Raw genomic sequence first — 21,703 nt, forward strand, 5'->3', positions numbered from 1 at the left:
GACTTTCTTAAGGTGACACTGGCTTTGGCTCTTGGATTGCTAAATACAGTGCAAAGTCCCATAAAAAAACTTTAGATTTCCCCCAATTTCAATCAAAACTGTTTTTTCTTTTTAAAAATGAAAACTACGCTTTTTCCTGGGTCCAGTAATAGCTGTTCCTGCACCCTGATGTGCCTGGTATGGTGTGTTTTTTGAAATCACAGTAACTGATTTATGCAGCGCTTTGCAAAGATATTTTTATTATAATTGAACATTGTCTCTATGGAGTCCAAAGGGAAAGAATATGTGCAATTAGATTATCCCTTACAGTATGTCACTCGAGAGAACCTATAGTGATAAATGCAGTTTCCATGTTCTTTAGTCAAGGTTATTAGAACTGTTAGCATGAATCCTGGTGAAATTTCCATATTAGTTTGATTGATAAAATAGCATGTCTTTGAACTCTTGCTATATAAGCCTAAATCCTGCAGTTCTTACTCCTTGACTTCAACAGGAGTTCTGCCTGAGTAAGGATGGCAGGATATTGCCTGTAGAGAGAAAAGGTAAAGTGTTTATAATAAAGCGACAGGATATGTTAAAAGGGGACAGACCAAATAGTTCAGATAGGATTAAATGAGTTTGTCCAGGGGACTATGTGACTTGAGATTTGTGAGGGGATACAAATCCTTGTACCCTATGGTCAATGTTTCTGCTCCAGCTCAGTTTGGGTAGGGACTGTAAAATGTCACTTTCTGATGGCTGTGGTGGCCTGTGTGAAATGAAGTCTTAAGTTTTCTTAGTCCAGTTCAAGTATTTTGAAATGTAAGAACAAGATGTTATTGCATTTCCAGGTAGCTCATTAGTGCATTAATTGACTACAGCCTCAATCTCCGCAGTAGCTATATAAAACAATTGGCTGAGAACTCTTAGATGCTTTTAGCCAACGTGATAATGAGCAGAAACTCCAGCCTGTGTGTGGCAGCCCACCTTAGAGTAAAAATATAATACTGGCTTCCAGATGGCTGAAATTTTGTTTTGGTTTCTAATGATACATACGTTCCTACTGTTTAAGCCACAGATGTGAGCTCAAAAATGATCCTACCTTTTGGTTATTCACCACCTTGTCAGCTCTGGTGGCTTGTATGGATGTCCTTATTTGAGACTCCGGGATTCTTCTTGTAATGAGATTTTAGCATTAGCATTTTCAGCAATGAGGCTTGCAGGCTTAGCTCCTCTGCCCCTTTTTGCTCACAGGTCGAGATAAGCTTGTTGGTGTGAATGTTTGTCCTGTTCCTGAAATTTAATTATGTATGTTACAGTAGCACTTAAAGTTGCTAACCATAACTGGGCCCACACTGTGGTAGACACATAGTGTGAACACAGTAAAGGACAGCCACTGTCCCCAAAAGCTTACTATCTAAATAGACAGGGCATGAGGGGAGATGGCGGTGAAGTGACCTGGCTCTGCCAATGATGTCTCAAGAGTATAACCAGGTCTCCTGAGTCCCATTCCAATGCCCTGTGCATTCAAAGAACTTTCTCATAAATTTGAGGTCAATATATCTTTCTATTAGTAACTTAACTGTTTGCTCAGAGGCAGGGCTGGCTCCAGGATTTTTGCTGCCCCAAGTAGCAAAAAGAAAAAAAGGAAGGGGGAAAAAAAAAGTCACGATCTGCTCTACCGCCGCTGCTTCAGTCTTCGGCGGCAATTCGGCGGCTGGTCCTTCGCTCCCAGAGGGAGTGAGGGACTTGCCGCCGAAGAGCCAGACGTGCCACCCCTCTCCGTTGGCCGCCCCAAACACCTGCTTGCTGGGCTGGTGCCTGGAGCCGGCCCTGCTCAGAGGGAGAATGGCAAGAAATGGGTCAGGCAAGTAGTGGCTTAGGAAAGAATGCTAACAGATAAAGCTTATGACTAAAACATCAACCGAGGAGCAAACCACAGAAATTGGATTCTGTTTCATGTGCTGGTTATGGTATCAGACTTACTCCATCTTGTGTCTTGTCTGTCTTACTCTAAAGCAGTGGTTCTCAAACTTTTGTACTGGTGACCCCTTTCACATACCAAGCCTCTGAGTCTGACCCCTCCCCCCTTATAAATGAAAAACACTTTTAAATATATTTAACACCGTTGTAAATGCTGGAGGCAAAGTTGAGTTTGGAGTGGAGGCTGGCAGCGCGCAATACCCCCATGTAATAACCTTGTGACCCCCTCAGGGGTCCCGACCCCCAGTTTGAGAACCCCTGCTCTAAAGTATGTTTTCAATTTTTTGAAGCAGTCAGTGTCTTTTCTGGGGCAGTGTGTTTTAATATACAAGTGTTAGAGTTTGAAATCCCCTCCACAAGTATCTAGAATGATACAAACAGGTGTTCCAGATATTGTACCAATTACTCCTTGTAGCTTAAAAGGACTGAAATTTAGGCTCTTTCTACCCTATTAGTGGCTGGCTTGCTATCATAGGTACTTAAATGACCCCTTATTACCATAATATCGGATAGTCTTTAATGCATTTATCCTCACAACAATCCTGTGAGGAACTTCTATTTATCCAATTTACAGAGGGGACCTGAGGCACAGAGAGACTAAGTGACTTGCCCAGAAAATCCGTGGACGGAGCAGGGAATTGAACCCAGGATTCATGAATCCCAGGCTAACACCCTAACTACTAGTTCGTCTTTCCCTGCGTAGCTCATAACGAACACTGTGTTTTAAAGTGCTTAAACTTTCTTCTGTATTTGCCGGACAGGGATTGTTATGTCTCATTTTTGTTGTGTTTTAATACATGCTAAATAAGATAACTGTAAATTTTAGAGTAGATGCTAGAAGCCAGTGGTTAAACATGACAAGGAACAGACACATACCCTGGCACAAAGTTTGTGTAGTGTCTACTCTATAATTTAGTCATGTTAATTAACAAGTGATAAAACACAACTAAAAATTAAAGTTTAGACAAAGCATGTATGTCTATACTGCATTTTAAAACCCATGGCAGTGAGTCTGAGCCTGGGACTACAGAGTCAGGCTTGCAGGTCTCATGCTATGGGACTAAAAACAGCAGTGTAGACATTGCAGCTCAGACTCTGAAGACCAGGGATGGGGGTGGGCTCATGCACAGGAGTGAACTAATCTCTAAATGTGGAATCAGGGAGGAATTTTCCCCCTTGGTTCATCAACAGGATCTCTCTTGTAGTTGAACAAGGACACTTGGCCTGGATTAGGTGGGCTTCTCTTACTTGGTGATCACTTCTGCAGTTTCCCGCAACAGGCACTGGTGGACCTTCTATCCTTCCCATTTCTCTTTATTAGCCAAGTTGCAGGGTTGCTAGTCCCATTTCTCCTGTCTCCTGTTCCTTCTCACCAAGTGCACCATTGCCCAAGAATCCTGGTATCCAGCCTGGGCAGCTACAGTGCTCTGCTCCACTTCAGACCTGTGGTTCCTATCGTTTTCTTTGAAGACATTTTGGGTGAGGAGAAAATAAATACAGACTCTGCATTCATTCTAGAGGTGGTTTGTCCAGGTGGGCTTGAATTCAGTTGTAATTAAAACGGTCTAAAGATGTAGTGAATTTGTAAGCAAACATAAAAGTAACTTTCCAAAGATTTACTGGTGTCTGGTTTTCACTTTATATTTCTGCAGGACAGTCATCCCTTGATATTTAACTTTTGTTTCCATGCATAGGAATGTCAGATTGCCTCTTTTTAAATTTTGGATTAAGCTGGGATCCTGCATGACCAAGGAGAGCACACTGTGCTTTCAGTCAGCATTCGTATTCTCTTGAGTTGTAGTTGGATATACAAGAGGACTATTGAGGACTAAGCCTGGATGAACTGAGATTTTTGAGAGAACAGAACCATGTACTCCTTTTGTGAGTGAAATGCATACTGAGCTCAAGGATATGCTCATTTCTCTATCAAAATACAATCTTACAGCAATGCATGCTTGGATTCATAGGAATGTATTGGCTGTGTTAGCCTTTTTGCCACTGGCTTGCCTATTTCAGCATGTTAATATCATGATTAGCAGGTAGGGATGAGTTGTTAGGCTTGGCTCCCCTTGCAGCTCACATCCTGCAGGGTTCAGGGTGCACAAACAATTGAACTGCTGGTGTAGCTCCTTGGTTTTTTGTCTTGGAATTGGAGAACAGGGGAAAATAACTTGCAAATAAAATGTTCCCCAAATGATGGGGAAAATGTATTTCACAAATACCATTGTGGAACAGCAGAGATTACTCCTGTGAATAATTATTTTGGGGAGGGGGGAATGGAATCATTTGTAACTAGTGTTACTCTGAACAGATTCTTTGGCCAGCCCTACTCACCATATGGAGCTTTATATGCACTGTATCTCTTCTGTAATGTAGACTTAAACAGGACTGATTCCACTTATTATGTGAGATGAGATGGTAGTTTAAGGTGAGATCACCTGCAGTTATAGGAAATACAGCATGTTAATTGCAGTAGTGTTTTCCCTGTATGTCCCCTTCTCAAGATTTGCCTTGTTGGCTTGAATGCAGAATGCATGAATCTTTCTTATATTTTAAACTTAGATACCACTCATAAAAACAGTGCTGCTGCTTAAATTTCTGAAGTCTTAATTTGACATCATGCATTTTTATTGTTGAGTAGGAATAAAGGTGTTAAGTGAAATACCTATTTTAAGCCCCCAAATAAAAACCCTCCAGCAGCCCCAGGCATGACCATATTACAGACCAGCAGTCCAAACCACTCAGGAATCCAAAGCTCATTATAGAAAGCATTCTTACTATAGGAAATTATTTAAATGTTTATTTATTAAGAAGGTTTTATCCGGTTCATGACAGTTAACAGTGGGTTTTAACCCACGAAAGCTTATGCCCAAATAAATTTGTTAGTCTCTAAGGTGCCACAAGGACTCCTAATGGCTTTATGCAAATTCAAGCCAACAGAGCTTGTGCAAAGCTTTTGCTACTTTAAGGAAAATCATTCTACAGTACATAAAATGTTTGGAAAGTACACATTTGATACTTAATTTCCAGGCCGTGAAAATAACATTGCCCCTCTTTCTTCTAAGGTTACAGATGCATATGTTAAATGGGGCCCTCTTGGCATTGCTGTTTCCTGTGGTTAATACACGCTTGGTGAGTAAACCATGCTTTGCTTTTTCCTCTGACTTTTTATTCTGTAGTCCTGGAGTTCACTTTTATGTCCTTTTTCTAAAATGCTGTTTCCCTGGAAAGAGGTTTGACCTTTGCCACAAGCTCAAAGCAATACAGAGATTTCTTGAGCATCTCTTCAAAGCAGTTACCAAACTACGCAGATATGGCACAGCACCCAACCTCCCAAATGCAATGGAAAGTTTGACCTTTTATAGTTCCTCACTGCTTGTAAATTGATGATCACAGAAAGCTCCTTTAATCTCATAGCTTTGTTTCTACAAGGATTTCCTCCCTGCAAAGCCAGTTGTGTGCACACCATTTGCATAATGAATTTCTGTGTGCTATAGTTGTATTCATAGCTCTGTATTTTGCCAAGTTTATCTGAGATGTTGAGAAAGTGCTGGCCTGAGAGAGTCTCACACAGAATGGATGGAAATTGGTCCTGTTCTTGAGAGAGCTTGCTGAAACACAAAAATAGCATGTTTATGTGGTTTGTTTTTCAAAAAATTGGAACACAGAACTTGCCATATTCACTCAGATGGTGGGTCTATCAAGATGGATGTCCTGTCTTCAGCAGTGGCTAACGTCTTACTGCATTTGGAACCTTGTGGCAAAGCTAGGGTTACCATATTTTGAGTGTCCAAAAAGAGGACACTCCACAGGGCCCCAGCCCCGCCCATGCCCCCGCCCCAACTCCACCCCTCCCCCAAAGTCCCCGCCCCTTTCCCAAAGTCCCCGCCCCCTCTCCGCCCCCTCCCCTGCAAACATTTGATTCGCGGGAAGCCTGAAGCAGGCAGCAGGTAAGCTGGGGTGGGGGGTGGGGGGAGGAGGCGCGGCCCAGTCTGGCCCCCCCCAACCAAGCGGCTCCCTCCGGCGGCCGGCCCCAGCGTCTCCAGCCTGGCTCAGCTCCTGGGGTGCCGGCCCCGGGCCGGCCCCCGGCCCCGCACCCCCAGGCCAACCCCTGGCCCAGCACCGCCGGCCCCGGCCCGACCCAGCACCCAGTGGCGCCGGCCCCTCCCTATTTTCCCAGACATGTTCGGCTTTTTGGGATTTCCCCCCGGACGGGGATTTGAGGCCCAAAAAGCCGGACATGTCCGGGAAAATCCGGACATATGGTAACCCTAGGCAAAGCTGCCTGTTGTAAGTAGGGATTCTTTCCTGATTGCTGCCACAAACAGCTGGCCATCTAAATCACTACACATTTTTGTTTTTAAATGTTTGTTTTTAATTGAATTTGTGCAAGAGAGCTGCATTGTATCGTTCTAACAGGGATAGCAGGTTCTATATGCAGTTATAGAGTATGCCTCAAACTACAAAAACTTCTTGCACTAGCATTGTTCTACATACGTACACCAACAGAGAGGAATTCACATTGAAGGGGAAAACAAATCTGAACTAAAACAAAATCCACCCTTTTATGTGCTGCTTTGCAGGAAATTGAGACAGGTAATATCTCCCTGAACTGTGATGTGGAGGGGGAGGATACAACATGACGAGTTAAAGATTTGAGGCCTGATACTACACTTCCTTACACTTTGGTTGTCTTGTCTTTACTAGAAAAAAATGTGTATTCTTAACTTGACATAAAATCCTAGTGAAGGTAGGATAGTCTGTACTTTGCACACAAATTAGCAGGTGAAGTTAAGGCCTAGGCTCTCCTTTATTCTTTATCTCAATATACTAACAGATGTGAGAATGCAAACTGTCTTGTCTTTGCTAGGCTTTTACCTCATGTTTATTAACTCAACTTAGCAAAATTGAGTTAACCCACATTTTTTTTCTAGTGAGAGTAGAGCCTTACTGTCATCTCCATGGCACCTATTCTGATTCAGGAGTGTTCTACGCTCACTCTACATAGGTGTCAGTGATCATTCAAGGTGCAAGGCCGAGCAGAATCAGGTCCAGAGTGCCCACCTGGAATCTCTTCTCTCTGAAATTACTTGGTTGTGTGGGTTCATATCAAACACTAACATCACAGGGAGTTAACGTGATGGCATTTGCGATGTCAGCCAGATGAAAGCAAACTGTTTATTCAGGCAATTAGTTCCATCCTGGTCTTTCAACCAAGGGAAGGGTTCATAGCTTTCAAAAGATACTTCACAGTGAAGAAGGCCCGGAAAGGGCTTTCAAGATGCTGAGAGGGCTAGACATAAATGGCTGTATTTTCAGCTTGAGGCATGGACACACATTTGGGCATGCCTAATCTATGATGAGCATGAACATGTGGCCAGCTAGGCCTGTTACGCTTGTAAATGCATAGAATGGGCATGTAACAGAGTATTTATATGCATAAATCAGGCATAGCAGTTGTATGCATCCTGTGTCTTGATCCATAGCTTTCAAATCTGGTACAAACTTAGCTGCTCAGAAGGAAGTGATAGCTTAATTTATTGGGGTTTGGAATAATAATAATTTTCCAACTCTGAACTGTTTGGAAATGGTATTGAGGGTCAATGGTAAGACAGACTGACCTGCTGACTCTGAGCCACATTAAAAATGCCAGTAGATTTAAGAGACATCTATTTTCCTGTGCATATAGTATGTACATACTGTGCTTGTTCACTGAAACATCCTTCAAGGGCACTGAGAATATGGAGTATAGGTACATTTCATTCTGTTTAATGACTGATGTTCCATGTTGATGGAAAATATGGTACTTGGTTACAGAAATTTTGTTATAGTTGCACTTATAGTAGGTATCATTTATCGGGTGGGGGGGAAGCTCTTAAATTTATCTGCTTAATGAAATATTCCTATAACTCACCAGCTGGGTAATCTATGAAGGGGTTAATGATATTCTTCATTAGCAAGATTACTGTGTGCTTCACCTGAGTGAAGTTGAGGTGGTAAGTATCATCAGAAAGCCAGTTACTGGTTGTCCATTTGCAAATCCTGACCATTTTACTAGCATTGATCTGCATAAAATCAAATTAGTCTCATTTGTATTGAATTTTATTAATCCTCCTACATGGTTTTGGTTGATCACTTTGGTATCTAGAACATGAGAAGGTCCATCAACCTTGGCATGTAAGGATTTTTTCTAAAAATCCAAAACATTTTCTTGAGAGACCATACCGTTTCCAGAACAAGTGTATTAACAGCATTCACCTGCAGGATTACACTTTCTAAATAAACATGAAAAATAGTTTCTTGTGGTACTTAAGGTAGAAACATGTAAGGTTAAAGATGAAAAATCAGTGTTGGTTTTTTTCTTCTTTTAATGCTGTGAGTCCCTCTCTGTAATTTAGTATGAGGCTCTGCCATAATTGATATAAAACCCCAAAGACCAACTACCCCCAGATGTGAAGAAGGTACAATGGAGGGCAAATAGAATGATTTTGAGTGAGAGGAACTTTGACAGTTCTTTGGAAAGATGAGCCATTGAACTTACTTTCTGAATGGAATAAATAGATTATATCCGTGTTTCTCAACTGATGGGTTGTGAGCCATTGAAAATGTTGTTACAGCCTAAAGCAAAGAAAATCTTGTTCCTTGTCCTTGCACGCTCTTATCCTTCCAGGCAAAATATTCTGTCTACCCCTTGAAACATGCACACATATATTTATCATGATCACCGATTCATTTATTATTCTTATTTTTATAGTAAATATAAGGGGTTATGAAACTTTTTGACTTTGACTAAGTGGTCACCAACCTGAAAAGGCTGAGAATCACAGGATTGGGTGATGCAAAATCAGATTGAGTCACTGTCCAGTGTAAGAAAAAATGAGGCATGAGTATAAGCGAAGCAAGCAGCTGGGGAACACTAATGCTGAATTGCTTTGCATATAATTATGCACATTAATTTCTACAGTGGAGCTGTTCTGTTTGAAGCTGGCAGTTGGGGTTTGCCAAATAAACGTAATGGGATTACTCGTGTGCTTAAATTTAGAAGTGTGCTTATCTTACCGATTCAGAGATCATAGTTAACATGAGCATCTAGGACAGTGTAAAGTGTTTCTGAAGTTAAGGTTTCTGTCTTGAAATGAATAATGTTAAATATATTTTTTTTGAGCAGGATTGTTTAAAGACGCTGCATAATATGATGCTGCTAAAAGAATAATTTTCAATTTAAATGCTGGGATTGGCGCACTCGGTTTGGAATGCATCCCTATGCAGAGTGCCAGAAAATTGCCTAAACACCACTTAAATCTCACTTAAGCATTTAAAATAAGAGTTTTACCTGAGTAAGAAGATCTGCACATTTAAATCCTGGTATAGTCAGTGTGCAGCAGATCCCCTTTGAAACCCAGTAATTCCAGAATATAGACCATGGCGCACAGACCAAGCAATGCATGAGCAACTGAAAATTTGACAAATAGTCATAGCTTCTGGGCATTAGCCTGTGAACTACTGTGGTAGTAACTTTTTACTGTATTCTGTGTATTTTTTTCTGTGCTACTGAGCAAAACTCTTATCGCCATCTGATAAATGTTTTTGTGTTGTCCTGCAGAAAGGGTCCGGCTCCTTCTAAATTGTTTGTGTCTACTTTTTGAAATAGAACAAGAAGTTCATAAAGCTGAATTATTTTCAAGGTGTAGAGCAGCAAAAGGTTGAGTGATGATGATAATTTAAATGGGAGCTAACTGGGAGAACGGGGGAGGGAAATACTGGAAAAATTTTTCATTTCTATGTTGTGTCAAAATTTTGTGTGATTTGAAATTTTGCAGCTGGCTGTGACATAATTATTTAATAAGTCCTCAGAAAACTGATTAAGTCGAATGCGTAGTGTGGGTATTTGCTTGAGTTGTTAGTTATACATTCCCTCTCCTATTCATCTCCTACCCCTTCTCTGCTTGATTCTTTTATTTCAAAGGTACCAGGGATCTAGCTTCTAGTAACAGAAGATAGTGCAGGAGGAAGAGCTAAGACCTGGGCTTTGCTCAGGGGCTCCCATATGTGTGGGGAGAGGAGTGTGGAGCAGCAGCAGAATTATTTCACACCAGTTAGTGGTGATGGTTTCATCGGTGTCCTCATCGTTAAAATCTTTTATGTTTTGAGTCTTTAGTTCTGTAATAAAGATCCTCTGTAAACGTGTCCAGGATCTGCCATCTTTTTCTGCTCCCCTCCATCCCATGATGTCTCAAATGTATTCTGAGCAGCCTGTTAGAGTTGTGAAATATTTCACTCCTGTTAAACAGCTGTTTTTAAAAATGCTCTTGCTTATGACTCCTGGCGTAAATAATAGGTGTTATGGTGATAATTATAATAGCTGCTAACACACAACACCATAGATTATGAAAATTTAATTATTGTTCATGATAGCTTGTGAGGCATGAATTGCTGCTTATGGACTCCACTTTCAGTATAAGCATGTCTTTTAGCTCTGGATGTTTCTGCTCATTACAGGCTGAATACACTGAGTTTCTTCAGGATTTGTGTCTTCCTTTCTAATCAGGATAATTACCTATACCAGTTCCTACAGTGGAGCAGTTCTGCATGCTGCTGGCAATTGTAATGTTTGATAAGTAAGAAATACATCTGCTGCTAAAGAGAAAATAATCAAATATATGTTTAAATCTATAAATATGTGCTTAAAATGTGTGAAGGCTGGACTAGACTGCTATCCATAATTTAGACCTAAATACAACCTATGATTTCAAGTAGAATTTACACTCAATTTATTTGGTGCAACTGAGTTCACTGGAGCCAAGATTTCATCCCTTGTTTATAAGTTACCAGTGCAGTGTCATGAACCTACTAGTGGATGAGAACCAGGGAGTGAAATTGACCAGTCTCATCCTACATGAGTAAAGTATCAATATAGTGAAAAGTAAAAATGAAATTCTCTGGTTTTGGTGATGTGTCAGTAATGTGGGTAGAGAGGCTTTAAAATGTGACTGTCCCATTCTGAGGTAAAAAAAATCTGCCTACTCACAATTCTCCACCTAAAAAGACAATGGTTCCAAGTTGAAGGGGTATTAGCAGGTGTTACTAAGTCATACTCACATACTTATGTCAGAATCCAGTTTGATACAATGTATGTTGTAGCTGAGCTGTCCAAATGGAGTTAAATCTGCATCCTTGCTTGTCTGTTCTTAGTTCTGTGCAGTTGCATTGTAACATGGAATCATGAGACAAAATCATTGCAGGAATTCAATTTAACACAAAGAGCAAGTTAATATAAAATGTGTTGTTCCTACAAGAATTTTTTTTTTAAAGTGCCCCAGTGCTGAACAGCTGCTACAAATTTAGACACAGACACCTTCTAATTGGAAAAACGTGCAAGATTAGATACTTGGTACCAGACTCTTCTAATCTAAGGTTCATCTCCCTTTCAGTGTAGTGAATTGTGGGGATACATATTACTTGTTTGGGGGCACCAGAGATTCCCAAGGGAATATTCAAATGCTTTCAACTTCACGTGAAATTCTGCGACTAATTATGTTTGGAGGATCCCAAGACCTTTTGTCCTCTATCCTGTACCTTTGAAGCAAGCCTAAAACACATTTATGATTTAACACCTTGCACGGTGTAGCGCTGGTCTCTATCTTCTATCCTTCTCTGGCATAGGACTATATGGGTGCTGTTTTGTGGCCCTGCTGCTGTGGCCCAAATTCTCTGCTGGTCTAAAGGGAGGCAGCATAGTAAACTTAAATGGTGTTTCACTCATTTACACTAGCAGAGAATTTGGATCATTGACCTAAAGGTACTCACGTAGTTCCCTTCAAGCTTAATAGAATTGCAATAAATTAGAATTCACACGAAGACTTTGTCCCTTTTTGTCTCCTACGTGACTCTTTCTTGAAAGAATTTGACTGCCGGGAATGGAGTTTGGTTCAGGTGTTGCTTAGACATATGTACTACATGGCGCGTCTGTGGTCATCCCATGACCAGGTGGACTTCCTCCATCCACTACAAATTTGTTCTCCTCTCTTTCAGTTCTGCCATCTTGTTAGCAAAACAGCTCCCCAGTTTAACTGAATCTTGTGCCCACAATCCCAGCTGCCTGTTCAACTCACTCATCAGACCCTCCCCTCCTTTGGCCTCCATTTCTCTGCACAGGAGTGTGCCAATTTCTTACAAAATATGATGTGACCATCTCCCTTCCCATCCTACAGCTTTCACCTCCTCCTTCCTTGTTACACTTGCCAAATTTTCCTATCTACTCTACGCTTCCGGAGTGACTCCATCTTATCTCCTGATCTCCCTCGTGCCCACCCTCATCCATTGTGTTCAATGGACACAAATCAGACATCTGGAATGGTAACATACAAAAGCCAGTAAGTGAACACTTCAATCTCCCTGGTCATTCTATTACAGATTTAAAAGTCACTATCATTGAACAAAAAAACTTCCGAAACAGACTTCAAAGAGAAACAGAAGAACTAAAATTCATTTGCAAATTTAACACCATTAATCTGGGCTTGAATAGGGACTGGGAGTGGCTGGCTCATTACAGAAGCAGCTTTTCCTCTCCTGGAATTGACACCTCCTCATCTATTACACTGCTCTACAGCCAAAATGCTTCTGAAATAAATGTAGTCAAACTTTACTAATTCTGGGTCACTGAGAATGAAAATGATGCTTAAAATTGTTGATTGGCTCTAGTTTTCAAGATATGCTATTGGGTCAGTATATACGACCCTTGACTTGGGAATGGTGGAGGATAAGTGAGTTATAAAGGGAAGGGATCTCAATTTAAACCAGAAATGACTAAAATACATCTTTGACTGGATCTATGAATAAATCTATGACTGGGTTTGGGCAGTACTTGCTTTTTAGGCAAAACAATGAATGATGCAATCTGAAGCTGGTATTGCGTCATACATGATATGAATTGCATCATGTTATTCCTAGAAGTCATGGATGATGCAATCATAACGAAGCTTACATCACTCTGCTGAACAAATTGCCCTATATCAGCTCTAGAAATCATACAGTGTCATGCTCTCTTATTTGTCAGTGTTTGATTTTGCAAAGGGACACATTTCTGTTTAGCCAAAGTGAGTAGAGATGCCTCGTACTTGTGTGAACAGTGCAGATAACTTCTGCTATGTTTGTGGTGAAGTGACTTTTGCATCACAAAAGCGCAGTATAACCACTATGGTTAAGAAAGGCTATCACCTTTATTTTGGCTGCAAAATTGGAGATCAGGACAAGAGGTGGGCCCCACACATACGCTGCAACACTTGTGCAACAAATCTTCGCCAGTGGTTGAACAGGAAAAGGAAATCTATGCCTTTTGCAGTGCCAATGATTTGGAAAGAGCCAACAGATCATACCAGCAATTGTTACTTCTGCATGGTGCCTCCAGTTGGGAAAGGTGTGTCAAAGAAGAAAAAGTGGACTGTGCATTATCCAAACATTCCATCAGTTATACGCCCAGTACCCCACGGAGAAGGACTGCCAGTTCCTGATGCACTGGAATCATTCTCACTTGAGTCAGACGAGGAAGAGGATGAAACTTCTGGTCCTGACCCATCAGTGTCACAGGACCCACATTTTCTCCCATCCTCCTCCTCTGAACCACACCTCATAGCACAAGGTGAACTGAATGACCTTGTCAGGGATTTGGAACTACCCAAGAGTAAGGCAGAGCTGTTGGGCTCCAGACTACAGCAGTGGAATCTCCTGGCAGATGATGTGTTAGGGTTTCCAAGTTCCGTGACCGTCAAAAGGATCTTGTCCCATTCTTCTTCATGGAAGGTGATCTTGTAGCCTGCAACAACATCAATGGTGTGATGGCAGCCCTCAACATCGTTCATGATCCAGATGAGTGGAGACTGTTCATTGATTCATCGAAGACGAGTCTTAAAGCTGTTTTACTGCACAATGGCAATGTTTTGCCATCAATTCCACTTGGTGATGCAGTCCATATGAGGGAAACCTATGACAACATGAAACAACTTTTGAGGTGCATAAACTATGACCAACATCAGTGGCAGCTTTGTGGCGATTTGAAGGTCGTTGCTCTCTTGCTTGCAGACTGGATACACAAAGTACTGCTGTTTTCTCTGCAAATGGGATAGTCATGCAAGAGATTCCCACTACATCAAGAAAGACTGGCCACTCCGACAGTCATTGGAACCTGGGAGGAAAAGTGTTCAGCATCCACCACTTGTTGAATCAAGGAAGATTTTGTTACCACCCTTACACATCAAGCTGGGTCTGATGAAGAACTTTGTCAAGGTCATTGGCAAAACACAAGCACCTTTCAAGTACCTTCATGGAAAATTTCCAAGGTTAAGTGGAGCTAAGATAAAGGAAGGTGTCTTTGTTGGTCCTCAGATTCGTGAACTTCTTTGAGCTGATGCATTTGACCATGCACTGCGTGGCAAGGAAAAGACAGCATGGAAAGCCTTCCAGTTAGTGGCAATAAATTTTCTCGGAAACAACAAGGCAGACAACTACCAGATTGTTGGTGGAAAACCTCCTCAAGGCATACAAAAGCCTTGGTTGCAACATGTCACTAAAGACATTTTTTGCACTCTCATCTAGATTTTTTTTCCACCGAACAGCGGAGCAGTGAGCGACGAGCATGGTGAGCGATTTCACCAGGACATTGCAACAATGGAGAAATGCTATCAGGGCAAATGGAGCCCATCAATGCTTGCAGACTATTGCTGGACAGTGACAAGAGATGCTCCATTTAATGAATACAAGAGACAAACCAAGAAGCGCCGAGTAGACACTGAATAGGACTAAACCATGTACATAATAGTTTTTTGCCTTTTGTTTCAGAATAAATTTTATTTATATAACCCTTTTGCTGATTTTTAAAGTGTTTACATAAACAGGACAGGTGAAATATTATCATGTAAAGCAGCCATAAACACATGAAAAGACCTAGGTTTACAATTTATGATTAAAACTCTACTATCTACACAATATACATAGACATAAAATGTAAAAACTTAAAACAACTGATTGGCTACTCTTTCTAAGATATTTAATTGTCATATTTGAATTCAGCACATCAAAATACATAATAAATAGCACATTTTATCTCTGAAGCAGACGACTTCTCAAAAATTGTAGACCAGTGTTATTGGGATGGACTACATCCACCCTGATTGAATTGGCCCTGTCAACACTGGTTCTCCACTTGCGAAGTAACTCCCTTCTTTCCATGTGTCAGTATATAATGCCTGCATCTGTAACTTGCACTCTATGCATCTGAAGAAGTGAGGTTTTTACCCACGAAAGCTTATGCCCAAATAAATCTGTTAGTCTTTAAGGTGCCACCAGACTCCTTGTTGTTACTGTTTATCATGTTGACCAATATTTGTTTCCTTGTACTCCCTATGTGTCTGTCTGTATCTAGTCTTACACTTAGATTGTATGTTCTGTTTGTATAGCACCCAGTACACTGGAGTTCTGGTCCATGAGTGGGGCTCCTAGGCACTATGACAATATAAATAATTAATGATATACAGCTGTGAAATGTATCCGATATCTCATAGGCAACAGATGTTTAATGCTGAGCTAAAGTCCTCTTTTGAGCAGCCTGCTAATTTATCAGCAATTTCAGCAGCCTGCCCAGCCAGGCACGCATCAACAGACCATTGCTGAATACAGAGATGAAGCAAATGGGATGCAGCAGAAAATGACAGGTGTACAGTGCTGTGTGCACTCCAGGGTGCTGACAACAGCAAGCGGTAAAACACGTGGGGTGAAAGATAAATATTATTCTACAGACTGGTGAGTGTGTGCCAAGGAGTTAGCAGCAGATGGCAGGATTCAAGATGACAATATCCATAATGTTTTATGTATTCAGGCTACTGCTTGAATGGCTCAGCTGGTGAATTTTCTATTTTAAGAATTGGCAGTATTGCACTGGAGGTGGGAAAGGAAATGTAAATAATTTGGGAACATATAAGAACATAAGAATGGTCATGCTGGATCAGACCAAAGGTCCATCTAGCCCAGTATCCTGTCTTCAACAGTGACCAATGCCAGGTGCCCCAGAGGGAATGGACAACAGGTAATCATCACATGATCCATTCCCTGTCGCCCATTCCCAGCTTCTGGAAAAAAGAGGTTAGGGACACCATCCGTGCCCATCCTGGCTAATAGCCATTGATGGACCTATTCTCCATGAACTCATCTAGTTCTTTTTTGAACCCTGTTATAGTCTTGGCCTTCACAACATCCTCTGGCAAGGAGTTCCACAGGTTGACTGTGTGTTGTGTGAAAAAATACTTCCTTTTGTTTGTTTTAAACCTGCTGCCTATTAATTTCATTTCTTGACCCCTAGTTCTTGTGTTATAGCTATGGACATAATGTATGCAGCATGACACATAAGAGCAGGAGACTGGGAATCTAGAGATGTGTTCTACTGTAGTTTTTGCCACTGATCTGTTGCGTGAGAATTGGCCAGCTTAGTTTGTATTGCAGAGAATTGGCTGTTGGGTGACTGAACTAAGGATGGCTATTCCAGTGAGGCCTGGGTATTAGATAACTGTGCCCTCAAATTTAAGGTAATCTCTCCCTTCTTAAATGTAACATTTTTTTCAGTGGAAAAAGGCCATCCTAGAAAAAACTTTTTTACTAATACGTGTGAGAGAGTGTGCTTTTTGTTTTTTTTTAAGGAATATATCAGTCTGTAAACGTTCTCTCTCTCTCTTAAACAAAAAAAACAAACAAACAAAAAAAAATCTGCTAAATGCATCCCCAAAGGAATGAGAGCGACACAGCACCTCTGATTTTGCACAACATTTTTTTTTGCACAAAGGATAAGTTACTAAATTAACCAGTGGCACTCTTGTTCCAAATTAAACTGTTTAAAGTTCTGGGCTTCGCTTTATGCCCACAATAGTCTGTTTGGATCCCAATTTAATGAATCACATTTAAGCTACATGAAAAATATTGAAAGGCATTGTAAGTATTCCTATGAGAGGTATATTGTAGTTTAATCCTAAACCAGTAAATGAACAAACATTCTTCTGAAAAGGAAATTTTTATGGATCTCTGGATCCGTGTCAGATCTTTGTGGTATTTCTGTCAGAACTCTTCCTTAAAATAAAATCCCAGTAGTTTCATAGCTATGCTGATTAGTCTGGCTACTGCTAGTGGAAATGGTAAAGAGTTGAGATGTTCATTGACGTTCCAATCGAAAGCTTTCTCACTTGGTAAATGCTAACCTTTCAGTGATTCTGTTCATTAAAAAATTTCTCTGACTGCAATGGGTACCTAGGATGGTGATGTGAAAAAGTACAACTTTAACTATCAGGTCTGTTTCTGCAGGCGAATTAAAAAAACAAACATACGTTTACCTACATTGGCAGATAACCTCTCCACATGGTATATAATTGCCAACACTTACTAGCCTTGGTAAAAGACGTATCAATTTATGTTGTTTCTTTACTAGCTAAATATTCCTGTGAGCATTTGTAACGCTATTTACTGAGCATGTGCAGCTGGAAGTCAGTCTCATAATGCATCAAAATATTTGTTGGACAGAGACAAAACAGTTGAGTTTTTCTTCAAAGTGAATGTTCATCAGAGCACTTGTTTTCTTTCCAGGAAGTAGGGGATATTGTTGTTCTTATTTAAAATATGATCCATTCTCTAAGACCGTGGTCTCCAAACTTTTTTGATCGTGCACCCCTATCAGTACAAAATTTTTGAGCACGCACCCCCTGCCGCCTCAAGCACGCAAAAAAAAAAAAAAAAAAAAAGCCACCCACCACCTGGAAGGATCCTCTTGTGCATACCCCACTTTGGAGACCACTGCTCTAAGATATTAACATTCCTTGCTTATTTTAAACAATCCGTAAGAAAGTAAGGTGAATTAAAAGATCTGTGTGATGGGGCGAGAAGGAAGAAAATGAAGGAAATTCACACTTTCATGTACCAATGTGTGGTCTCAGCAGGGTGAGAGAAGAAATATGAGAGCCCAAGACATTTTGTGTTCTATGACAATGGCTTTGAACCTTTCTGGGCTACTGTACCCCTTTCAGGAGTCTGATTTGTCTTGTGTACCCCCAAGTTTTACCTCACTTAAAAACTACTTGGTTACAAAATCAGTCAAAAAATATAATAGTCTCACAGCACACTATTACTGAAAAATTCTCATATTTACCATATAATTATAAAATAAATCAATTGGAATATAAATATTGTACTTACATTTCAGTGTATAGTCTATAGAGCAGTATAAACAAGTCATTGTCTGTATGACATTTCAGTTTGTACTGACTTCACTAGTGCTTTTTATTAGCCTGTTGTAAAACTAGAAAATTCCTAGATGAATTGATGTACCCCTCGGAAGATCTCTGTGTACCCCCAGGGGTATGTGTACCCCTGGTTGAGAGCCACTGTTCTATGATATGAAAAAAAGACACAGGTTAGGCCATGAGCGTGTAAGCCACTCCACAGTTACAGATGTGTGGAACTCTGTTAGTAGGGTGCCAGATGGGTGCAGGGGTTCACCCACTCAGATCAGTTTGCAGTATTGCAGCCATAGCGAGTAGACTCCAGTGTAGCTGTCACAAAGACTGAAAGTGCTTGGGCAGTAATTGGTTTTGTGTGACCCTTCGTATTGCATTAACAAGACTAGAGACAATCTCTCTTTTGGGTTTAAAGCTTTGTTTTGTCAGCTGGTGTCCTGAAAATGTTGTTGTGGATGAAATTAAAAATAGGACAAGTCTGGAGGTGGTGGGCTCGCTGTCTTTGCTGAGCCTGTTGGGATGGATGGTGCAGTTATGGCACTCCCAGAAGCTATTGTACTGTTTGAATCCAGAGATTTTAAATATGTAACAGAGTCAAACTTGGATCAGTATTTACTGTGCAGCTGTCCATGAGACCATGATTATATTTGCCATATTATGAATGTCCTAGATTTTCTATTTAGTTGACCTTTATTTGGTGAGGTATGAACTACCTTTGTATACTAAAGGATTTGTCCAAAACATCATTGTATTGTAGAGGGTTTTTTTTTTTTTTAGTGATGCCTCAACAGAAAAAAACACATATTCTGCAGATTGAAGGACAATTTACTGCATTTACCATCTTGGGCTCTGTCCCTATAAACACTTAAGCACATGCCTAACTTTTTCCCATGTGAAATGACTCACAAAGGGAAAGTTAAGTACGTGGTTAAGTGTTGTTACATTTTTGTTGTGTCTTGGGTAATACCAATCACTGGTGCAGGTCAAGTATTTAAAATAAGAATAGAGATTAAAAAAAGAACCCTTACAGTTGACCCTGTTGAGATCAACTGTGCATTGCTAGTTAAACAGCAAAACTAGCTTGACTTTCTTGGTCAATTTCACTTTTCTGGTAGTGATGGACTAAGACCAAATCCCCCTTGGATGTTTCCAAAATTTGGGCAGAATCTGAATTCTGGGGCTATGACCTATCTTGACTTTTCTGGGTTTTGTTCACTAGCAAAAATACTTTTTTGGTTATCCATTGTGACGGGGGCAGCCCCCATTCTTCTGTTACCTAAATTCCTCCAGATTTTTCTTTTCTACAGTACCTTCACAAATACATGTTCATTTTTTGCTCTCTAGTCTGTGCTCATGCATACTAGCACTTCCCTTTGGTAGCAGGTGCAGCCTCGTGGTCTCCACCACTCTGGCCCTTGCTAACTGAAAGTGTGAGTTGGATGAAACTGCTGAATAAATCCTAATTTAAAACATTGATACTGTGCTTCTCTCTACCAAAATAAGATGGTTTGCGAAGCAGAATAGCCCTGAGGACAACTGTTGGTGGAGATGAAACTGAGATTGTCGTCAGGGTTCATCAGCATTTACGTAAGTTAGTTCAGAATATCTAGGAGCGTGGCAGGACATCTGAATAAAACAGTCTTGCCTTTAAAATATCAGGAAAAAAAATTGCTGTAAAGAAACGTTAAATGAATGTGCTTCAGAATCCAGTACAAATTTCCTTGTGCAGCTGGCACCATTCTACACCCTTGATGCTCTTTATTGTAAAGGGTCCTGCTGTCTACAGGCTTTGATGCTAACACTATTTTAACGCTTTTGTTTTTCTCTTCTTCCCCCACCTCCCTGCCCTTAGCATTAAAATATGGGAAATACCCTTGCTGATCCATGCGAGGTTGCCTGCCTGGTGCCCAAGCCAGAGAGTTGTGCAGATCCTGTGGAAATAACTGGTATCATATGTCAGTTTCTTGGCAACTCATCTACTTTGGCTTCCTGGAGAATTCCAACTCCTGGCAGGCTCAGTGAAGCTGTATTTATAGTATACTTGCTACTGTCCAAATGCACTCATCAAATAACTTTTAGTTTGCAGGTGTCCGGGCTACACTGCCAGAAAAAATAAAAATAAAAAAACAATTCCCAAACCTTGTGGCAGCAAGTCTCAGAGCCCAGGTCTGCAGACTCAGGCTTGTGCCACAGGGCTAAAAATAGCAATGTAGATGTTCTTACTCAAGCTGGAGCTTGGGCTCTATAACCCAGCGAGGGGAGTGAGTCTCAGAGCCCAATCTCCAGCTCGCGTGGGAACATCTACATTGCTATTTTTAGCCTGCACTCTGAGACTTGCTGCATATGGTTTGTTCGTTTGTTTTTTGCAGTGTAAATGTACCTTATAAGGCGGTTGTCCTGAATATTTGACAACTGTTTCTTCATTGTAGAAAAAGCCATTCATAGCCATCACTAGACCAATAGATAGATGCTCAGCTGTCGAAGGTTCCTGCAGTAAGGGCTGGTTCTAAAGTCTAATGTAGTTAATAGAAAGACTTCATCAAATTACTTAATTAGGGCTGTAGCCAGCCTGCTTAAGGGCCACAAGAACTTGTGTTCACAGAAGACTGCCCTCCATGCCAGTGAATCCTCTTTTTGCTATGCCACTGCGTAAATCCGGTAGGAATCTAAGATGAACATAGATGAGAGGCCATCCTTCAGTATTCCATGCATCACACGTAGGGTGACCATGTGTCCCGATTTTATAGGGACAGTCCCGATTTTTGGGTCTTTTTCTCACATAGGCACCTATTACCCCCCACCTCCTGTCCTGATTTTTGACACTTGCTATCTGGTCAGCTTAATCACACGCTGCTTCTCCTTTCCAAGGACTCATGAGCAGTGACAAGGCTGCCATGCGTTCAGATGAAGTAGAAAATTCACTAGTCGTCCATAGCCTGCCCTTTTTTGGGATGAGAGGTGCAAGACTTTTTGTAACGTGTTCTCTATTCTTGGAAGCTACCCAATAAACCCTTTAGCATGTGTCCTGGGGAGGGCTACATTGAATCTGCATCATGCTGGGCTAGTGTTAGGGACAAGCTACAGATGTGGCATTATGAGTTATGCCCTTTGCTGAAAAAACAATATGCCAAATATTTTCTAAAGCAAATTTTACTAGAAAATGTAACACTTGAATAGTTTGAAAGTAAATTTTCCAAAGCTTCACATCAGCATATTTTGATCATGGGCTAGTTGGATGCAGAGGGTGTGTGTGTGTGTGTGTGTGTGTGTGTGTGTGTGTGTGTGTTGCAATTTATTATAAAATAAACAATACATCATTTGATACCCATGTTAAAAAGTCTATGGGTAGACAATACATTTCCCAAGAAATTTCTGAACTCCACAATCTCCATATGTTTTAATATTGAAACAACGAGTAACAAAGCCAGTAATCTTAAAAAGGAGAGAAATTTTATTGGTTATTTGAGTAATGTGGG

At 40.8% G+C, this 21,703-nt stretch overlaps 1 protein-coding gene across 4 annotated transcripts in view; it reads left to right on the forward strand.

Annotated features, from left to right (window-relative positions):
* Nucleotides 1-21,703, forward strand: part of TMEM164 (transmembrane protein 164) — a 90,869-nt gene that overhangs the window by 51,531 nt on the left and 17,635 nt on the right. For 3 of the 4 annotated variants that reach the window (XM_034781104.1, XM_034781105.1, XM_034781107.1), the window contains one exon: nt 5,028-5,094. The exons of the other annotated variant lie outside the window; for it this stretch is intronic. In XM_034781104.1, the coding sequence (XP_034636995.1) occupies nt 5,028-5,094 (67 nt within the window). The remainder of the gene's footprint in view (nt 1-5,027; nt 5,095-21,703) is intronic. 4 annotated transcript variants of the gene reach the window in all.

This window comes from Trachemys scripta, chromosome 9 (genome assembly GCF_013100865.1).
Source record: "Trachemys scripta elegans isolate TJP31775 chromosome 9, CAS_Tse_1.0, whole genome shotgun sequence".
In the NCBI taxonomy this organism is placed as follows: Eukaryota; Metazoa; Chordata; order Testudines; family Emydidae; genus Trachemys; species Trachemys scripta.